The sequence below is a fragment of the Echinops telfairi genome, unplaced genomic scaffold (genome assembly GCF_000313985.2).
Source record: "Echinops telfairi isolate 266 unplaced genomic scaffold, ASM31398v2 ScPeMD7_2;HRSCAF=8, whole genome shotgun sequence".
Taxonomy (NCBI): domain Eukaryota; kingdom Metazoa; phylum Chordata; class Mammalia; order Afrosoricida; family Tenrecidae; genus Echinops; species Echinops telfairi.
In genome coordinates this window covers 70471307-70493396 of record NW_022103898.1, presented here as the reverse complement: position 1 = coordinate 70493396, position 22090 = coordinate 70471307, and the positions used below count along the sequence as shown (strand labels likewise).

The window sequence follows — 22090 nt, the reverse complement described above, 5'->3', positions numbered from 1 at the left end:
TGAGTCAGAACTGACTCAATGGCAGTGAGTGTTTTGGTTTCATGGGCATTTTCAATCCTGGAACAAGTTCATTTGTTGGCTGAAGATCCCCACAGCACAGGAGGTACAGGAAGTCTAACTTAGCATTTTTCCTGAGTGGGAAATAAGCCTACCCAGTCATTTCCTCCTCCTATTCCTCACAGAACTGCGAGTTGGTCAGCTTCCTGTTTCCTGCCCTTGTGTGCTCTAGGGCCATCCCTCACTTGAGCGGGAAGATCAGAGGGACTTGGTAGATGCTCTTCTAAGATTATTCCTAGGAGTTCAGACTCCTTCACATTGCTTCTCTTTGCTGGATTTCTCTCTTTGCCATCGAGTTGATGCGGACTCATCGCTACCCTACAGGGCAGGGTAGAAATGCCCCTGTGAGTTTCCAAGACTGTCACTCACTCGGAGTAGAAAGCTTGTTCTTTCTCCTGCAGGGCGGCTCGCGTTTTCAAACTGCTGACCTAGACTTCTCTAGGGGATGTGATATCCTTTTAGCTCCTGTGTTCAGAAACTGAACAGTGACGAGTACTCAAACGGTACTCCAAGAACCAGGAGTAGCATTCCGGTAAAATAAGGTCAGTGGGTGGGAACTCTCCTCATAAACACATCAACTTACCACAAAGCCAGGATCCCAGCTCTTGGGAGAAGGCTCTTTGCTCAGCTCCCACAGTCAGCCACCGATGGCCACTTCAGAGCTCATTAGCATCCATATTCAAAAGCTGTCTTTCCCCAGGCATGAAACCAATTCCAAGGTTGATTTATATTAAGACTGGGCCAAGAAGAAACAACTTTGGGGTGGTGGTGGTGGTTAGGGACAGTGGCGTGGAGAAAATGGCTTCTCTTCTCCCCTAGTTTGTTCTTGGCCAGTTTCCATCTGTAAAAGATCACCCGTGTTGGGGGAAATGAAAGAAATCACTCCTTATGGCACTGAAACAGGAGGGCTCTACAAGGTTTATTCTTGGAGCAAACACACGGAGTGCCTGCATGTGCCAGACTACAGGAAGTGCAGGGGGAATTTTGGGGGCCAAAGCATAAAATATATGCACAGAACCGACACTACAGCAAAGGAAAGGGGTAGCCAAAAACCTGAGAGGGGAGGGGGTCTGTTACATATCTGTCTAGGACTCTGCGGTGGGCTGAGCGTCTGGAGAGTTGCTGGAAGCGGGTCAGGAGCAGCCTCCAGGGCCGTTCCCAAATGCCTTTGTCAAGAATGCGTGGCCAGGGGACATCAGAGAACTGCTAGACTAGTTTGAAGTACTCACTCTCTCCTAACGAAGAATCTCCCCGGGATACAGGTTTTGTATTTTGAGAATATTTTTCTTCTCTAGCTGAGGCTTTCAATATTGATCAGCTCTGCTGAAAGAAATGTCTGCAGGGGAGGGAGTGGACTTGGCAAACTTCACGGGGCTTGGCTGGGAGGCTTCCTTGGCTCTGAGGGGGAAGGGGCAGAGAAAGGACAGCAGGGATGGCAAGAAAAACAAAAAACGGCGAGGGCTGAAGACTGCTGGGGAGGCCAACGCTTGTTTTCACAGCCATTGACTGAAGTCGAGGCAGGAGGAGGCGGATAAAGCCTTGTCTGTCTGTCTGTGTCATCCATGCCAAGTCTGTGGCAGGTCTCGTTCTTCCACTTCAGCCGTGGAGCGCCGAGCGTGCAGGGTGTGGAGGAGGATTGTCTAGGTTCCAACCGGGGCTTCCCCGTGCACCCAATGGGTGGCTCTGAAAACATTCCGTAGCCTCCTGGAGCCTCTGTTCTTACTTGTATATCTGACATAGGAAAGGTGCTGATTTGTAGGGAGTGTCTGCTTTCTTTCCCCTAAAACACCCTGTCAGGCACACGGTCCAGTCAGGGAATGCCAGCTACCATTCCTGGTGAAATTTAAAATGCGTTTCTCTTCCAGGAGGTAGATGCCCGTGTCTGCTTTTATAATTTCTTTCTCACAAGATCTGTGTCTGAATCAGCGCTGGAGGAAACAAGTCCGTTTCAGGCCTCAGACGCTGGCCCTGCCTTCAAGTCTAGTTGTGCGGGAACTTCTCTTTCGATTGGGATAGGGTCCTGTAGATAGGGTCTTAGGGGAGGGAGGGGAGGTGGCAGGAACTGGGGAATTAATGGGTTCCAAATATTTGCATATAGAAGGCAGCCTACATCTGTTGATGCCTACAGTAATGCAGTGTGATGGGAATAGGAGGGAAGAGCCTCTTTGCATTCTGAGCAGGCCTCTGAGATTTCCCAGGTAGCAAACCTCTCCCAAGCTTCAGAACATTGGCGGGATCTCTGGCGACTGGGTGGGGGTGTGGGGTGGCTTGGAGGCAGCTCTTTGGTGTGGTCAGAATTGAGCAATGGTCCCCCAGAGCAGGCACTTCTTATGCTAGTGTACACACTGCTAAGTGTAAGGCTACATACACATCTCCGTTTCGCAGCTTTGAGGCCAAGTTCCAAAGCCCCTTACGTTGATTTCTGTCCCCTGTCTGCACCACTCAGAGAGAATGTAATGAGACTCGGAAGATAGACAGCTGCTGCCAGGGACACACTGGAAGACAAGTATGCCAGCAGGTCTGCCTAAGTCTGGGTTGACTAGAAAAACAAATTCAGGAAGACGTGTGTGTCTAGGAGAGAACTTTATATCAAAGAGCAATTGTGCATTAAGAAATCATCCCAGTCCAGTCCAGATCAAGTCCGGAAGTCTGATATTAGCCCATATGTCGATACTAGGTCCATAAATTCTTTAGACTCACGCAGCCCTGCAATGCCTCCAAATGCAGGGAGATCACAGGCCAGTAGGTGGAAAGTCTTGTGGATCCAGTGGCAGTGGAAGCATCTCAATGTTGGCAGGAGTCTCCATGTGGCTCCTCCAGCTCCAGGGCTGTAACGTAGCTCCATATGTCTTGTCAACAGGAATGTCTCCCAGGGAGTCTGTCCTCCAGTGAGCTGTTTTATCTCTTTAGTGCCTCCAAATGAGGTCATCAAGCTGCGACCTGACTGACAGGCTAAACCACCCCTTCGATCTTAAGAGTCTCAAATTGACAACAGATTATTTACCACAAGGTAAAAGGCCACACTCTCTCTCCCATGGGGAGGGCTAGGCCCACCAGCTGGCCCTATTTGGCACTCTGGCAGGATCTCCCTGGAATTTTTTTGGTAGCCAGAAGATTCAATGTGTTTGAATTGTGGTTCTGGCAAAGAAATATTGAAAGTACCATGGACTGCTAAAAGGACAAACAAACCTGCCTTAGAAGTACAGCCAGAGTGCTCCTTAGAGGCAAGGATGGGGAGTCTTCATCTCATGCTTTGGACATGTTGTCAGTAGAGACCCTTCCCTGGAGAAGGACATCATGCTTGGTAAAGTAGAGGGGCAGCCAGAGAGGAAGGCCCCTGATGCGATGCACTGACACAGTGGCTGCGATGAGGGGCTTGAACGTAAGAACACTGTGAGGATGTTGTAGGACCAGGCGGTTTTCGTTCTGTTGTACATAGGGGGTCACTATGAGTCTGAACCAACTTGATGGCACCTAACAATAACAACAACACTCGTCTTTTAAGTCAAATCCCACAGAGCATTTCAGTATGAGGGGGCATAATCATTTGCTTCTCGAGCCTCCTTGGCAGGCCTTTAAGATGCTCTGATGTTCTAATGAAGTTGCCCCGCTCTGAAGGTATGCAGCCAACTGAAGGTGGAAGGATGAGGCCCCAGCAGGTTGCTCAGAGGCTATGGCTCAGGCAAGCTCTAGGCTGACTGCTCACCCTCCTCCACACACCTGATTATGCTAAACACTGCAGAAGAAACAGAAATGCAGACTTGACCTAGTCCTTCAACACCAAATCAAGCACTCACACATTTCTCCTAAAAACCTGTCATGGATATGGTGGGGGTAGGGGTGGGGGCATTACTTTCCTTTCTGCATCAGAGGCATAGTTCTTGAAAACCATATGGCACCGCCAAGAAATAGTTCAGCTGGTTCCCCTAAAGACGAATGAACCCTTGTCTCTTTGCCAACATACATTTCAAATTTTGAAGGTAATGCAGATGAGCCCTGACTCTGCATTAACCTGCTGTCCGTATAGGTGGGCGTTTTACTCTAGATTGTCCCTCGGGTTTGTCCCCTCCTTGCTGGAGGCCTGAGTTGTATTGCTAATCACAGGCTGGCAGTTTAAAACCACCAGGGGCTCCTGGGGACAAAGATGAGGCTTTGTATTCCCATACAGAGCTGCCGTTTTGGAGACCCATGGGTGGCAGATCTACCCTGCCATCTAGGGTCACGGAGAGTTTGATTTTGTGGAGCACCGTGAGCATGGATATGATGGACAACAGACACACGAACTCTGAGAGGGCTTTTCTCATCAGAGCCACGGTCCATGGGATTTCTAGGGGACGGATAATTATTCAACAGACCTACTGCCCTTTGAAAAGCCCCCGACGTTGAAATGTAAGGGAGGGTGGTGTCGGTGGTCTGTCATTCGGTCCAAGATACACAGCTCAAGCAGTTTCTCCCGAGAGCCTGTGAGGAACGAAGGGCCGTGCAGCAAACACTCCGCACACTTTTGCCTGCACACTTGGAATATGAATCTGTGCCCTGGATTGGTGTTTGGCCAACTCCTCTCTGGTCCCAGTCCCTCCCTGCTTTGCCCCTTCCTGGTTCCTTTAGCAGTATCAACAATTTACTCCTTTCTGACAAAATCTTAAGCATCATCTGTGCGTGTTTACATACTTGCCTCCCTTTTGAATATTCTGCCGAGGAGACCCGCCTTTGTCTCCTGTCCATTCCGGAGGGGGTGGTCAATCCCAGATAGTTGGCCTCAGAAAACCCTTTCCCGACCTTTCTCCGAGCCACCTCTCCAAGGTGTGTTTCAGAAAAGAAAGTGCCTGGGATAATCTTCATCGAAAGGACCCTGTAGTTACACTTCCATGACTTCGAACAACCCCATTCCAGAAGGTTCACATGAAGCGTGTCCTCGGAAGGGTTCATTTCCTGACCTCCATCAAGGAATCACACAACTGGCTCACTGCAGGGCAGTCTCCAATACACAGAAAGAATGAAACCCACCACACTGTCTTCTGACTGATTCCCAAGCTTCCTCTTGATTTTATTTGGTTTCTTGGCCAAGGTAGTTCGACAGAGCAAACGAGCTCACAGATGCCCCTAGGCTTTTTCTTCCCACCCGTTCATCTATCTGATACAGGACTCCTTCTCAGGCTGTGTGGTTTGCCATTTTTCCTGAAAGGCAGATGGAAAAATACCTTCTCTTTGCTGTCCTGTTTGCTTTATGGGGTCCCTATAAACCCTGTCTCCCTAGGCAACAGTTCTCACAGACCCCATGCCCCTTCACTGACCTGGTGTGCACCTGCTTAGTGACAACACTGAGCAAGGGTGCCTGCTCCTTGGCAGGCAGATGTGTTGCCATGGAGAGAGAGTGACTGGTAAGCAAGACCAGGCCAGCATGGAGAGATTAAAAAACAAACACACGTACAACAAACTTCTAACTCATAGCTGTTAGCTGGCCGTGCAAAGTTTTATAAAAACAGTCAAAGTAGAGAAAGTCAACATAATGTTGTAACGAGTAGGATAGAAGCCACAGATTAAAACTTAAAACTCAACAGTTCAAATTAAAAAGAGTCGTAACATATAGTACCATGAATTCTTCTGCACTTAAGCAAAATGACGTCAAACAAGCCTCAGAAGACAAAGAGGCCGAGCCTCCTTCTTCCCTCCCCCTAAAAGAATGCATTCACTGCTGTTAAATAAACACGTACCTCCGTGGTTAGGATGTGGCAGCCATGTCCCTTTCCATAGGGCTCAGAGACTGGCAGTGTCAGAGCCCTCATTTTACTGCTGACATACTGGAAGCATAGCCGCTGCTCCAAGGTCACAAGGACAGAGGGTCGGAGCCAGCATTCGACCTCTGGCAGTCCAGAGGAGGAACCGACTTAATGGCAGTGACTTTGACTTTCTAGACTACACTGTCTCTTGTATTTACAAATGAATATAACATTCATATAATTTAAAAATAAAATGAACAACAAGAATCCTGTCACACAGCTAAAAGAATCAAAAAGGCCAGTAAGTACCTGCGAAGCCATGGTGGGCCTGAAGCATGCATTCCCTTCTCTGTCCTGGCCATCTACTCTCCCCCAAGGCAACCAGTATCCTCAAATTTAGGTTAATCCTCTTGCTTTTCTTTATAGTTTGTATTTATATAGTTTATTTTCCAGATTCCCTCACAGGATATTCGTCTTATACTTGAATAATCTGTGGCTTGCCTATTAAATAACTAAGTTTTTGAGGTTCTTCCTGTTAATGAGCATAGTTTGGGATCATGCCATTTTGGAAATTGTTTCTAGAATCTGCATTCTAGCATTTGTTTCTCTATTCTCCATTTGAACAGGAAAACGACTTCTACATGTTGTAACCAAAACAATATGTGGATGTCTTAGTGTAGCCTCCTGATGCAAGAATTTCTCCAAGGTATTAGGTTTGCCTACAGACTTGGACATTTTGCCAGGAGAAATCAGTCCCTGGAGAAGGACACCATGTTTATTCAAGCGGAGGGGTGGTGAAGAAGAGGAAATCCCTACGCAGCGGCTGCATCAACGGGCTCAGGCACAGGAGCAATTGTGAGGATGGTGCAGGACCGGGCGGTGTTTCCTTCTGTTGTGCCTACGGTTGCGATGGGTTGGGACCAACTCGATGACCCCTCACAACAACATTAGGTTTGCAAATTTTAGGGGCAGCAGAAGCACCAAGGGGCTTTGTTAAGATACAAATAACAGGGCCCCAGCCTTTGAGTCTTGTAGATCTGGTTAGGGGCCTGATGATGTGCGTTTCTAACAAGGTGATGCTGATACCAAGTGGCCTGAGGGCAATTCTTTTTTTGTTTTTTCTTAATTTTTTAAAATTTAAGTTTCATTTTATTGGAGGCTCTTATAGCTCCTATCACAATCCATACATATATCCATTTTGTCAAACACTTCTGTACAGATGATATCATCATCTTTTTCAAAACATTTTCTTTCTACTTGAGTCCCTGGAATCAGCTCCTCATTTCTCCTACTCCCTCACTCCCCCATGCCCCCTTGATAATTTATAAATTATTATTATTTTTCATATCTCACACCAACTGCTGTCTCATTTACCCACTTGTCTGCTGTCCATCCCTCTTGGATGGGGGCCATACATCAATCATTGTGATCGGTTCCCCCTTACTCCCCGCTCCCTCCTCCCCTTATCCTCCTAGCATTGCTACACCCCTTGAGGACCATTCTTTTAAAATCGGTACTCTAGGCGTCTTAGTTAGCTGGTGCTGCTGTACCAGAAATAGCACAAGGTAGAGGCTTTAAATAACAGAGATGTCTTTGTTCACAGTTTTGGAGAATAAAGGCCAAATCAGGGTCTTAGTACGAAGGATTCTTTTCTGTAAGCATCTCTCCTACTTTCTGGTATCAGCTAGTGGTCTTTGCGATTCTTGGCATTCCTCGGCATCTGTCTTCCTCTTGTGTCTCTGTGTCTCTTCTGGTCTTTTTATCACTCAAGTCCACAAGTTTGGGATCCCCTCTACTCTAGCATGACCCCCATTAATGTAACGAAAGAAACCCTTCTATTTCCAAATAAGAGCTCATCCAGGGGTACTAGGACAAATAATTCCACAGATATTTTGGGGACACACAATTCATTCCTTATATGAACCAGGGTATAGGCCTATGAGTCAAACTGATGGGTCAGGTGATTATGAAGTGCCACGGAGTTGTTTCTAACTTATAGCAACCCTATGTACAACACACTGAAAAACAACACGCTGAAAACCTGGTCCAGGGTCATCCTGACAACTGGTCTGTTGAGTGTCAATCCATCTTGCTGAAGGTCTTCCTCTTTTCCACTGCCCCTCTATTTTGTCATGCATGGTATCTTTCTCCAGGGACAGGTCTTTCCTGACAACATGTCCAAAGTATGTGGAATGAAGTCTTGCCTCTAAGAAGCATTCTGGGGGAACTTCTTTCAAGACAGATTTGTTTGTTTCTCTGGCAGTCCATGTTACTTTCCATGTTCTTCCCAGCACCATGATTTAACTGTGTTGCTCCTTCTTTTGGTCTTCCTTATTAGTCAATGTCCACTTCTGGCTGCACTTCCAAACCAATCTGTTTGTTTTTGCAGTCTATGGTTCATTTAATATCCTTCACTTAACATCATATTTTAAAACCATCAATTCTCCTTTAATCTTTCTTACTTATTGTTCAAATTTTGTATGCAAAGGAGGGTTAAATAATGTGTTTGTGCACAATTTTTACCAGATATGCAAAGCTATTCTGCAGTGAGTCTGTCAGTGTGTTTGAGAGTTCTAATTCCTCCACACCTTTGCTAATCCTTGAAATTACTACACTTTTAAAATACTCCCAGTCTGGTGAGCAACCATACCTCCAAGTGTTTTCCATTTGTATTTATTTTATTATTGAGATTGAATTAAAAAATAATTTATACTTCATTTGAATATATTTAAAAATGTAGTTTCTTCTCCATAAGGATTATATAGTTCTTGTCATTTTCCTATTGAAATGCATTTTCTTTATTAATTTTTGGGACTTGATTATATATCATTGATATAAATCCCTTTTGTTATAAAAGTTACAACTATCTTTTCCAAATTTACAAGTTACATTTTTAGTTTCTCTGTCCTTTAAAGAACAGACATTCCTATTTTAGTATAGTTAAATTTATCAAACTTACTCTTGCTGTTTGTATTCTCTGTGCCTTCCTTAAGTCCATCTTTATTCCAAGGACATAAAGAAAGTCCCCATGCTATTTTCTAGAAGTTATAAAAGGACACTTCAAAAAATTCTTGGGAAAAAAATGGAATGAAAAGATAATGAACAATTTACACACACTTTCAAGATCCTGTAGTGAAGTGAAATCAATTATTTATGGCTCTCCTATCCATTTCTCTATAACTCCCACCAAATGATTCAGTGAGATCATCCAAATATGTAGAGGATTCTAACTCAAGGGTCAGTCAGTTTCGCCATTCCTCTGCGTATAAGACAGCCTTCTCAGAGGCAGGCGAGGGCACAGCATGGGACCACAAGACAGCAGGGGAACAGACCACGCGGCAGGGAGATAGGGCGGCCAGCGGAACAAGGGAGAGGCCAAAGGGCCATAAGACTGCTGGCTGAGGACCTGCTAGACCTGTGACTGCTTGAGAAGAGGTGCTGCTGTGGACCAACGATTGTATCCTGAATGTGTTTGGATCTTGACTTGTGGTAACCTGTTAACTTCCCTAATAACCCATTATGAGCCTGAGCAATGTCAGTTCTGGGTGGCCACTGCAACGTCTGCAGCGAAACTCAGCGCCCTCAGAGGATGGTAGGGTAAACGAAGGATGGATGGTGGGAGGATGTCTGACCTCTGCCTGGGGCAATAGGTCTTGGGCTGGTTTGGGATTGAATTTTCCTTCTCTCTATTGAAGTCGGAGGAAGTCAGATGTGGTCCCATACCACTCCTTCAGGCCCCTTCATATTTACTTTTGCCTTTAATAGTTAAGTCTAAATTTACCTAGACTCGATTTTAGGTAAGAATCCAATTTCTATTTTTTCTATATTCATTTCTGGTGTTGTTTTAGTATCCACTAGGGCAAGATTTACACAACTGACAACCCCTGCCCTTCATTCTTCAGAACGATTACATTCTTGGCATTTTGTTCTTCCACATATATTTTAGAATCGGCTTGTCAAGTTTCAGAAAAAGTTAAGTCTTCAGGTATTTTCATTATAATTTCACTGTCATTGATATATTTAGAGAAATTTAACACCCTTATACTGTTGCATTTTCCTATTTAAGAATCCATGTGCATTCATAAGATCCTCTTCTATTTTCATGTTGCTGCAATGTTATTATCACCGTTTTTTCATTTCTATTATTTATTTGCCCCTTCACCTCATTTTTCATTACTATTACAACATTTATCTACTTTGTTGTTTTAAAGAACCACATTTTGGCTTTGTTGCTTATATTTGTTGTAGACTTATTCTCGATCTTCATAGCTTCCTTTTCCCCGGTACTTTGTGCTCCTGTTGTTAGGTGGGGCTGACTTGGTCCTGCCCCCTAGCAGCCCTGTGGGCAACGGAACAAACCCCGCCCAGTCCCACACCATCTTTATAACTGTTGCCAAGTTTGAGTCCACTAGTGCAGTCACTGTGTCCTTCTATTACACGGAGGATTTTCTTTTCTTTTGCTGACCCTGTAATTTACGAAGCATGATGGCGTTCTCCAGGAACTCCTGCTAACAGGCTCACATACTTGAGACAGAGTTTTGCTACCTTTGCTTCTCAAGAGAATTGTGGCTGTATTTCCAAAATTTGTTCGTTCATGCAGTACGTGATGTATTTAATAGTCTTCACCAACACCATAGTTTATAGGCATCAGTTCTTCAGTCTTTCTTACTCCCTCTCTAACTTACGTACAGGAGGTCATTAAATACCATGGCTTGGATCAAGGATTACCTGAGGCCTCAAGGTGATCTCTTTGCTTTATTCACACTTGACAAAGGTCTGGTGGAGCAGATTTGCCCGATGGCATATGCTGTTTGACTGCTTGACTGCTGCTTCCATGGGTCAATTATGGATCCATCATGGAGTCTTGACAACTCCACTCTTCTCTGTTTACCACGGTGCAGCTTATTGATTCAGTTGTGAGGACTTTCGTTTTCTTTATGTTGAGGTGTAATCCACAGTGAAGGCTGTAGTCTTTGATCTCCATCAGTCAGCGCTCCAAGTCCTTGGTGCTTGCTGCGCATTGTGCATTGTTAATAGTGTTTCTCTCAGTCCGGATGCTGCACATTCTTTATATAAGCAGTTTCCAAGAGTGTCTGGTCAGCATACAAATTGAAAATATGTGGTGAAAGGATATATACTTTCTGATTTCCAACAGTGTAATATCTCCTTGTTCTGTTTGGATGCCTGCCTCTGGGTCTATGTATAGGTTTTGCATGAGTGCAAGTAAGTGTTCTGGAATTCTTATGCTTTGCCTGCTCTCCTTATCTTTTTACAATCCACAGAGTAAAGTGTTTTACATAGCCAATAAAGCACGATAAACATCTTTATGGTATTCTCTACTTTCACCCAAGATTCATCTGATACCAGCAATGATAACTCTTCATCACATCCTCTTTTATGTCTAGAGTGAATTTACAGAACTTTCCTGTTGATGTACTGCTGCAACAGTCTTTTAATTATATTCGTCAAAATTTTACTTGCATGTGATATTAATTATATATTTTAAAACAATTTTCACATCCTACTGGATCACTTTTTTCTAGAATGAGTTCAAATCTAAGTCTCTTCCAACCAGTTAGTCGGGTAGCTGTCTTCCAAATTTCTTGGCACAGATGAGTGTGCAAGACCGTGCTGCAACTGTTGGTTGAAACCTTTCAATTGGTCTTCTGTCAATCAATGGAGCCTGATTTCCGCTGGTGTCTGCAGTGCAGTGTGGACTTCCACCTTCCATACCATCAGGTTCTTGATCCTATGCTACCGCCTAAAATCATGAAATGTCAGCCCGCTCTTCTTCGTAGAATGATTTAGTATATCCCTCCCATTATCTCTGCTCTTTTCTGTAGTGCTCAAATTTGACACACAGAATTCTTCAACACTGCTACTTGAGACTTTACTTTTTCTTCCCTTCAGCTCATTGAGCTTCAGAAATACTGAGTGTAAGTTTTCTTTTGGTAACTCCACAAGATTACCCCTACTCCCCGACCCTACCTTCTGTTATAATACTTTGCTTTGTCATTTTGAGCTGCTTTTTAGTTATTCTGTTCAACTCTTTTACTTTATTACTTCTCCCATTCAGTTGGCTACTCTGTGTTCAAAAGCAAATGTCAGTGTCTTTCCTGACATTCATTTTGGTCTTTTTCCTTTCCGGCCTTTTTAATGGCCTTTTGCTTTGTTCATGAATGATGTTCTTGATGTCATGCCCGGACTTTTCTGGTCTTTGTTCAATTTGTCACATTTATTCCTATGATAGTCTCTAAATTATGGTCGGACATACTCAAGGCTGTACTTTGGCTCTTGTGGACTTGTTTTGATTTTCTTCAGCTTGAACTTGAATTTGCATCTGAGCAATTGGTGGTGTGTTTTGCAGAGGATTCCTGGCCTTATTCTGATTGATGATATTGAGGTTCTCCATCATTTTCCCACAGATGTAATTGACTTGATTCCTTTGTATTCCAGGCAGGGAGGTCCTGTGCCTCGTTACTGTTTCAGAAACTCAAATTCACGGACACTGAGTTGGTGTTGACACATAGTGATCCTACTGGGCAAGCAAGGTAGGAGTTGAGTTTCTGAGGCTACAACTCTTTTCGGGAGTGGAGGGCCCTGTCTTTCTCCCGCTGGAGCTGCTAAGGTTCTGAAACCACTGAAATGGAATTTATAGGCCAACATGCAACCACTATGTCACCAGGGCTCCTGGTCACTGTTTGGGTTGCTGAAAAATGGCATTTGCAATGAATAAATCATGGGTCTTGCAAAATTCTATCATGTGATTTCTGGAGTCATTTCCGTCTCCAAGGCCATATTTTCTAACTGCTCATCATTCTTTGTTTTCAACTTTGGCATTCCAATCACCGATGAATATCAATGTATTCTGATTGCATGTGTGCTTGATCAAATTCTGTAGATGTTGGTAAAAATTTTCAATTTCTTAATTTTTGACATGAATGGTTGGTGTGCATATCTGAATTCCTTTACTATTCCCATTAGTTTACAAGGGCTTATTCTGTTCTCATTTGATCATCTGGAGGACATGGTAAACCTAAGGAACATCGAATCAATACTTTAATTGTTGACTGATAGTCTGCATACAGGAAAGGAGTGCACAGTCCAGTTTTATTCCTTTGTCCCCTGAGAACCTGCATTATACAAGTTTTATTTTGTACATGTTTATGTGGATAGTATAGGGAGAATGAGCAGAATAACCTGGGTTAGTTGTTGTGATATTTTTATGTATCAACTTGGTTTCCATAGATCAACTTCTCATTGTTTGGTCAAAGTTTTTGCTATGAACATATTTGCATGTGATTAGAATTTACAGTACACTGACTTTAAATACATCAGATTATCCTTCATAGGTAGGTAGGCCTCCTCCGGTCAGTTGAAGACCTTAAGAGCAAAAAACCCGAGGTTTCCAAGGGAGAAGGAATTCTGCCTTGAGCATCTAACAAAACATCTTTCCAGAGCTCCCAGCCCACCACCTGGTCTACAGACTTCAGATTCAAGAGTTCCGAGTTTCCAGTCTGTAAAATTCCTACATCCGACCACTCTTGACCACCATGTGCTTTCTCTTTGTTCCTCTGGGCTGTATTCTGGATGACTCTGCTAAATCAATTTTCAAGCTCACCAGTATTCTTTTCAGCTGTCTCTAATCTGGTTAATGCATTGAATCTGCAATTCCAATTTTTACATCCCTCATCTTTAAAAGTTCTATTGCCTTATTTTAAAAATCTGTTTAGTCATCTTTATAGGATCTTATCTCTTCTTTTCTGTTCCTTTAAATACATTATCCTGAAGCATATGTACATGAACATACATACATAGACACACACACATAGTTATCTTAGTTCTCATAATGCCGTATTTATAGGTCTGGCTATTCTCTGTTGTTTCCCTGGCTTTCATTTCTGGAGACGGTTTGTGTGCTGAGGGGATTTCTGAGAGTTATCCAGGGTTGTTTTCATATTTACATTGACATTGGCAACCGTTAGAAGGAAGCCTTACTCAACTCTTTCTATCCTTTCCCAATGTTATTAAAAATCATTTTCCCAGTGGATAAAAACCATGGCTAGGAGTATCTGCCATCATCTTCATCAGCAAGGCCAGGACTGGACTAGTCTCACTTTGGAGGCTATGAAGTCAGAATGTGAGAAATATATGTAGCTGAAATTCTTAACTAATTAAAAAAAATTTTTTTTACCATGTACGTCTTGGTAAACTTAAGGATTTAAATTTTGTTGAGCATTCACCTATGTCAAGAAAGAGTGTCTCTTCTGTAATTTGGTTTTGCCTGTACTATAAATCCTTAACAATTAAAATTGCATGGTTATTGCTTTTTTTTCAGTCATGTCATGCAAGATGGCTTGAGAAGCACCTACATGCAATCATCCCCATGCACAAACCTGTGAGGATCGTCCGGATCACAGTTAGGAAGAAACTGAGTGATGGCCTCTGCCACTTCTTCATTTGACAAAACGTCCCAGAGTCCATCAGTGGCCAAGATGAGCACATCATCTGCTCCATGCTCATATTCGGAGAGATCATAGATTCGTACCTAAAACAGAACAGCAACACCCCTGCTTAGGAAGTTGTGAGCACGCCGTCCAGTCCCCATATATCACGAAATTATTCCCTCTAAGAAACTGGCTTCTGACTCACCGTCCTTTTTCCTGCTCAATCCAGGGGTTTTCAGGTATGCACTGTAGTATACTTAACAATGTACCATACTTTGTAGACCGTTGTAGTGTCCATGTGTCATCATTGACAAGACTTATTAAAAAAGGAATTCCTGAGGTGTTGCTGGGTCGATGACAATGACTTTGACTTGTGCTAGCCAAAAGAATGGCAAGAGTTTTGATTCCTTTGAACATTAATTCAGCAAGCGCTTAGAAAGGACTTGTTTGCATCCAATGCTGTATGAACAACAATGGATACACGAGTTCCCTGCTCACAAGGAGCCTTCAATATACGTAGAAAGATGAGGCTGGTACAGGGTTCTTAGCAGCTGTTCGACATGCATTTTCCACCCCCTGTGGCCCTCAAGAGACATACTTTATTTAAGACTCAGTTGAAATACCTCTTGGCTTGTGGAACTAGACACATGTAAAGACAGGACTCTGAAGCTGCAGCTTGGTCAAATTACCAGAACACATGCTCAGACTGAATCTCCTAGGTGTGTCTTGGCAACTGTTAAGTCTTTCCTCATCTCTAATACCTTGAATGAATTGGATGTCTCAATAGCCAACTAAGCTCTTTGAAAAGAACAGGGCAACCTTGGGAAAAGGATGAAGTAAGAAGAGAATTCAAGCCTCATTTGGGTTTGGTCACACCTCTCTGTTGACCCTCCTTGGCTGGTGATGGCATGTCATTGCTGCTCCCTATTACTTTTGGCAGAGTTGAGATATCAGATTCAGTCCCTGTCTATACCACTCTTAAGTGGAAGACAAAAGCAGGACAATCTCACTCACGTTCCAGCCTCTTCATACTCCCCCTGCCCCAATACCCGCAACACCCCCTCCCCACACCATTCCTCCATCCTGTTTTCCAAAAGCAAGTCCAAACGATAGCTGTAACTCTACAGGGAGAAGACAGCAAAGCAGGGCTAGCCAGCCATCACTGCTCTGGCTCAGACACAAAGAAAATGCGATTCTAAGAGGGCTTAAAAAAGTGCTCAAATCCAGGGCTTTAAAAGCCCAGCTTCTCATGTTTAGAAAGGTCTGCACAGGCCACGGAAGTCCTGAGGAGGGGCTGGTGCTGTGGTCTAACAGCCAGCACTGAGCAGCAGGACACAAGTCCCCAACAACTCAAGGAGAAACATGCTCAGATTAAAGGCAGCCTTCTCGTGCCAGGCCTCAGTGGCCAGTGCACTAGAGATGCTAACAATTAGCTAATGGCCCAGCGCCTGAACAACCCTTAGGGGAAAAGCATTCCGGGGTATATTGGACTGGCTTTTAACGTCCTTTTCTGAAAAGCCATATTAATTTAAGAATTTAAGGATAAGCTTACATTCTGTAGAAGACCCAGTGCCTTACCAGCCAAATTAAAACAGGAAGGGGAAACAAGGTTTACAGCAGGCTGGAAAGGTCCAGATGCCAGCTTTCTCTACTCAGGCTACAGAGCTAATGGGGTCTGGTTTGCATGCTACCAGAAGCAAATATTAATGTGCTTAAAAATCACCTGGAGGATCTGACTAAAATTCAGCTTCTGCTTTTCCAAACATGTCATTGTTGTTAGCTATTACCCACTTAGTCCCCACGTCATGATAACACCATGCCCAATAGCACTGCATGCTGCCCAGTGCTTGCTATCCCCACGGTCAGTTGCAGATCAGATTGTCATACATCATAGTGTTGTTGTTTTTTTGGGTGCGGGGGGGGGCTAGTTTTTAGAAGTAGATGGCCAGGCCTTTCTTCCTAGCCCATCCTATTCTGGAAGCTCTGCTGAAACCTGTTCAGCAACATATAGATGGTGGCTGTGCATAAGGTACGTTATCTGGAATCAAACCTGGATTGGTTAAACAAAACAACCCCAAACTCACTGTTTCTGACTTGATTTCGAGTCACAGTGATCCTACATGGGGTTCCTGGGACTGTCCATCTCTATGGGAACAGACAGCCTCGTTTATCACGAGAGCAGCTGGTGGACTCCAACTGTCGACCTTGTGGTTAGCAGCCCGACATGGAACGTGCTATGCCACCAGAGTTCCTTCTTACATGGACTCTCTGCCATCAAGTCAAAGCTGACTCATAATGACCCTGCAGGATAGACTAGAACCTCTGTGAGTTTCTAAGACTGTAACTCTTTAGAGAAGTATAATGCTTTCTCTGGTGGAGTGGCTGGTGGTTTTGAACTGCTGACCTTGTAGTCAGCAGCCCAATGCATAACCACTATGACACCAGGGCTCATTTGAGTAGGCTATTGAAGATCACTTGTGTGCTTCTACCTTCCAGTGCTGGCTCACTATATAATTTTCAGGGTGTGTGGTAGTTACATAATCTGTTGTCAACTTGAGACTATGAAGAATAAAGCGGTGGAGTTTAGCCTGTCAGTCAGGTCGCAGCTTGATGACCTCATTTGGAGGCACTAAGGAGAGAAAGCTCGCTAGAGGTGGGATCCACACTCCCTGCGAGACATTCCTGTTGACAAGCCACATGGAACTATACTGATGGCAGCCAGAGCCTTGGAGCTGGAGGAGCTATGTGGAGACCCCTGCCAGCACTAAGATGCTCCCACCACCACTGGATCCACAAGACTTTCCACCCACTGGCCTGTGATCTTCCTGCACTCGGCATCACTGCATGTGTTGCTTGAGTCTGAAGAGGAATTTACACACTGGTACTGGACATATGGGCTAATATCGGACTTATGAACTAGGTCTGGACTGGGCTAGGATGTTTTCTTAATGTATAATTACTCTTTATATAAAGCTCTTTCCTATACACCTATGAGTGTCTATGAGTTTGTTTCTCTAATCTACCCAGACTAACACAGGGTGCAATAACTTTGCTGAAGAGACCATTAGCTTCTTGGGGGTGGGGGATGGGGTATGCTATCAGTTGAGTCATGTCCCCCTCAAAAGATATGTTCATAACCTAGGCCATAGAATCTGTGCATGTGATTTATTTGAAAATCAGGTTTTTGCAAATGTCCTATGATGAGGCCATACTGGCCTAGGAAAAACCTGAATCCAGCAGCATGTCTATTTAAAAGAAAAAGGAAAGGGACACTTGGACACACAGACCCAGAGACATGCAGAGAGCATAGCATCGTGTGAAGATGGAGGCAAGGACAAGAACCAAGTGTCTACAAAGGTCTTCTGAGGATTTCTGGCACCCATTAGTCACTAGGACAGGGGTGTGGGGCAGATTAGTACCCAGAGCGTTCAGATGCAGTAAGGTCCTGTTAGCACCTTGATTTCAAATGTCTAGCCTCCAGAACTGTGGCAGAATAGTTCTTATTTTATAAAGACACCCTATTGCAGCAGCCCTAGGCAACAAATCCAGGGCACAGCTACAACAATGTCTGTGGTAACTCGAGTTTGTGTGTGAGTCCGGGTAGACTAGAGAAACAAATTCATAGACACTCATATGTATATCAGAAATAGGTTTATATACAAGAGCAACTGAATGTTGAAAAAATGCCCCAGCCCAGTCCAAATCAAGTCCATAAGTCCAATATTAGCCCATATGTCTGATACCAATCTATAAAGTCCTCTTCAGAATCACGAATTACAGGCAATGATGCCGAATGCAAGAGGATCACAGGCCAGTGGGTTGGAAGTCTTGTGGATCCAGTGGGGTTGTGTCTCTATATGACTTCTCTGGCTCCAGAGGTCTGGTTGTATCACGGTAGGTCCATGTGGCTCCTCCATTTCCCAGGGCATGGGGTCTAGCTGCGTAGTGCCATGTGTCTTGTCAATAGAGCATCTCTCAGGGAGTGAGTAGAGAGAGAGAAGTGTCTCCTGCCTCCAAGGAGGAAATACCACAGTTTCCAGGATTCTCAGGAGGATGCCATGCCCACACAGAGGCCTCATTGGCTATGACCTGATTGACAGACTAGATTCCACCCCTACACTCTTAATCCTCTCAAGTCCCAAACCGACACCAGATTATGTAACTACCACAGCTTCCAAGGTTAAGAAATGTTCAATAAAGAGCAGGCCGGGGTGCGGGGGCAACATGGAGGCAAGGTGGCCTTATCTTAAGCTTGTAGCTCAACGGGAGTGTCCATCTGCTTTCCAGATCCTACTGAACACAAGGTTTCCCTGTCTGAAGATAACATCTAATTAATCTCAGGACCTGCCCTGGGAGTAGGGTGCCAGCAATTCATTGGATGCTTTCTGTGGACCTGACATGTGGAGGGTTGGGATGGTCAAGCCGAGGTTGCCACCGTGCCCGCGACTCAAATGTAAGTCTGACCAACAAAATGGGGGTGTGTGGGTTGACACATACACATGGACCAGACAATGGTACCTTCCCCTTCCATCACCCATAAATCAAATGCTTCCCTCATTCTATTTTCATTTCTCTCTGACGCGCACACAGCTCTCTAATGCGGTTTCATTAGCCAACATGAAAATCCCTTTCAATACCATTTTCCAAGTAATTCTTATGTAAATAATAAAAAGCTGGTCACAACCCTATTCCCTGAGGCACACCCCAATTAACCTCCTTTTAGATTTTTACTGCCACCCTTTGTTTCCTGCCCTTTAGTCAATTTCCAAAGGACTTTGCCAACTTTCCACTTACCACTCGCGTCTCATACATTAACCTGTGATGTAGAACGTTTTGTGGCAATGCTTTCAGAGAAATCGGGCTGCTGTGCATGTCCTCCCTCTGATGCCCATCCTCTGAGGGAACAGCACGTTAAAGGGCTCCAGTGGGCTCCAGAGTCCTGACCTTCGCTCCCCGAATAGGTGTTGGTCCTCTGCAGTCAGACCACACTCACCTAAAGTCTCCCTGATTAAGACTTTAAATAGCTTCATAATGTTCCTGGAAGCTCACATCAAATTTATGGGCTCTGTGGCTCCTCAGGACTCAGACATCTGGAAAAAGGGGAGTGGGGAAGCCCTGGGAGGCTTGCTATAGAAACATCTTTGTCTAAAGCAGTGGTTCTCAACCTGTGGGTCACAACCCCTTTGGGGGTCAAACGACCCTTTCACATGGGTTGCCTAAGACCATTGAAAAACACATAAATATTTCACAATATATAATTACATATTGTTTTGTGGTTAATCACTATGCTTTAATTATGTTTAATATGTTCAATTTGTAGCAATGAAAATACATCCAGTATATCAGATATTTACATTACGATTCATAACAGTAGCAAAATTACAGTTATGAAGTAGCAACAAAGATAATTTGATGGTCGGGGGTCCCCACAACCTGAGGAACTGTATGAAAGGGTCGCGGCCTGAGGAAAGTTGAGACTCACTGGTGGAAAGGGAGCTAGAGCACACCCTTGAAGCTTCCAGTGACTCTCCCCTGTGATCCCATTTGCCAACAAGGGGGTGTCTAAGATCCCTGCAGTTCCCTGGGTAGTGAGAAAGAGGGTGTGTGGAACTCTTGCCTTCATTACATGTTTATTGTGCTATGCACTACTAATCAGAATGCCTGGGAGGTGTAAATGGTTCTGTACAGAACTTCTAACTGTAAAATTAGGAATTAAAGTCCACCCAGAAGCACTTCAGAAGAAAGACCTGGAGCTCTACTTCTGATAAAGTAGCCATTTGGAAGCCCTGTGCGACACAGTTCTACTCTGACACACGTGGGGTCACTATAAAGCAAGATCAACTTGATGGTACCTGGTTAGCTTACTGTGAATACCCAACACATACTACAGCAGCTTCAGAACTGGCCATCTTTTTATCCTTTCCAGTATTCAGTTGCTAAAGGCCAGAGGGCCTGTTCTAAATTTTTCTGCATGACTGGCAATATCTTCCCTAGTGCTAAGCCACAGTAGATTTGCAGGACATAGTTGCGGATAGAAAGAATACATGGGGGAGAAAGAGAGGAAGAAGGAAAAAGAAAATATATAAAATCCATTTAGAACTTGCCTCAGCCCCACCCAATCTCATGGAGACCCAACAGATTACTCTCCTTGGCTCTAAACTCTCCATCTGTGATGTCAGCACCAAACGGGCTGGTATTGAATGGATGGTCAAACTTCTCAGGGGAGCTGCTAACAAGCAGAAAGGAGGGAGCAGTAATAAGTCTGAGGCAAACAAGAGACTTGGCTAATCTATCCTTGAATGAGCCAAGTGCTGACTGTTCTCCCAGAGCCCTTGGCTTCTGAGCCCTTAAAAAGCTGTCCTTAATTCCATCACTGGGAGCCTATTCTACACAGGAGTGTGACCAGCAACTCTTTAATGCAGCACCTGCGCTTAGGGCTTAGCTGCAGGCTGCTGGTTCAGCGTTTGCTATTACATGTCCACATCTTTGCTCATCACGGATGACATTTGGGCAGCATGTTAAGAGCACTCACACTACTATAAGCTGACACTGACTTCTTGAAGCTACTTCTAAAGAGTTTATCATCCAGAAAAATAATAGCTTGGCTTATCAAAGATGCCATATATTTGTGAGTAATTCATTCCCTTAAACAATTAATAACATGACATCTAACAGTCAAGTTAGCCAAAAGCAAAGATGAGACGGCAAGGAGAGAAAGGGAAGCTAGATCAATGGAAACAGAACAAACAATTGGCACAGTAAGAAAGCTGACATGTTGAAAACATTTTAATCAATAGCACAGGATAATTTTCGTTGAAGTTATTTAAGAGGTATCTAATTTTGCTGTGAAAACTTTCACCAAAAACACAACACAATACACCCACTCTGCACTAATTAACATAAGGGGGTTGTAAAAGTAGCTCATTATCTAAAAACTAGTATCATGAGAAAATGGAGGATGATTACATCAGATTACAAAATGGAGGACAGCTACACCATTACATAACTGCTGAATTACTTCACTGTATAACTGCCAAATGACTGATGATTGTTGATGTGGAAAAAGTATATATATATTTTAAACAAAATCCTGTGGTTGTAAATGTGCAGTATCAGATAATCAAATATTCAATAAGTAAGGCATAGGTATATTATTATTATATTTTAAAACACTAATCAAACCTTCCCTCTATGAAAGTCAATAAAATTGTGTGGAAGGGAATTGCAAATTTGAATGCGATATGTATGAAGGGGCTTCAAAAAGTTTGTGGAAACATGGAATAAAAAATTAATAAGAGTTGTTTCATGAACATTTTGGTACTCCTCATATTATTCCTTTGTGGTACTGATCGCAAAGCCAGCTACTTCAAAGTAGGCTACTTGGTGGAACAAAAATGATGAAGTAGGTTTAGAGAATTTGTAATTTTATATTTCCAATTTCAAAAATTGCATTTAAAACAGCAGGGATTCTCCTTACTATCACTGGCAGAAAAACCAAAAGAGGTTCCCTAGGTAAAGGTCACCAATAGCAAAACCAAACACATAAACAAATAAAAATCACACAAACAAACCCAAGCTCTAAACACAATGGCATTGAGTTGACTTCGACTCATCAGTGACCGTGTAGGACAGTGCAGAACTTTTCCACAGAGTTTCCAAGTCTGTAACTCTTTACAGGAGCAGGCAGCCTCATCTTGCTCCAACAGGTGGCTGGTGGGTTTGAACTGCTAACTTTGTGATTTTCAGGCCAATACTTAATTCAGTGTGCCACCAGGGCTGCCAATAGGTGGTAGAAAATAACAGGGGTATGAAATCACGTCCACTCTACCCTCTGTTGCCAACACAAACGTCCAACCCACAGAACTT

At 43.8% G+C, this 22090-nt stretch overlaps 1 protein-coding gene across 1 annotated transcript in view; it reads right to left on the bottom strand.

Annotated features, from left to right (window-relative positions):
* PPM1H (protein phosphatase, Mg2+/Mn2+ dependent 1H) overlaps positions 1–22090 on the bottom strand; it is a gene marked incomplete at its 5' end in the record, with an annotated part of 349303 nt that overhangs the window by 6049 nt on the left and 321164 nt on the right. Inside the window, one exon of the mRNA XM_004700807.2 lies at positions 14174–14325. Within this exon, the coding sequence (XP_004700864.1) occupies positions 14174–14325 (152 nt within the window). The remainder of the gene's footprint in view (positions 1–14173; positions 14326–22090) is intronic.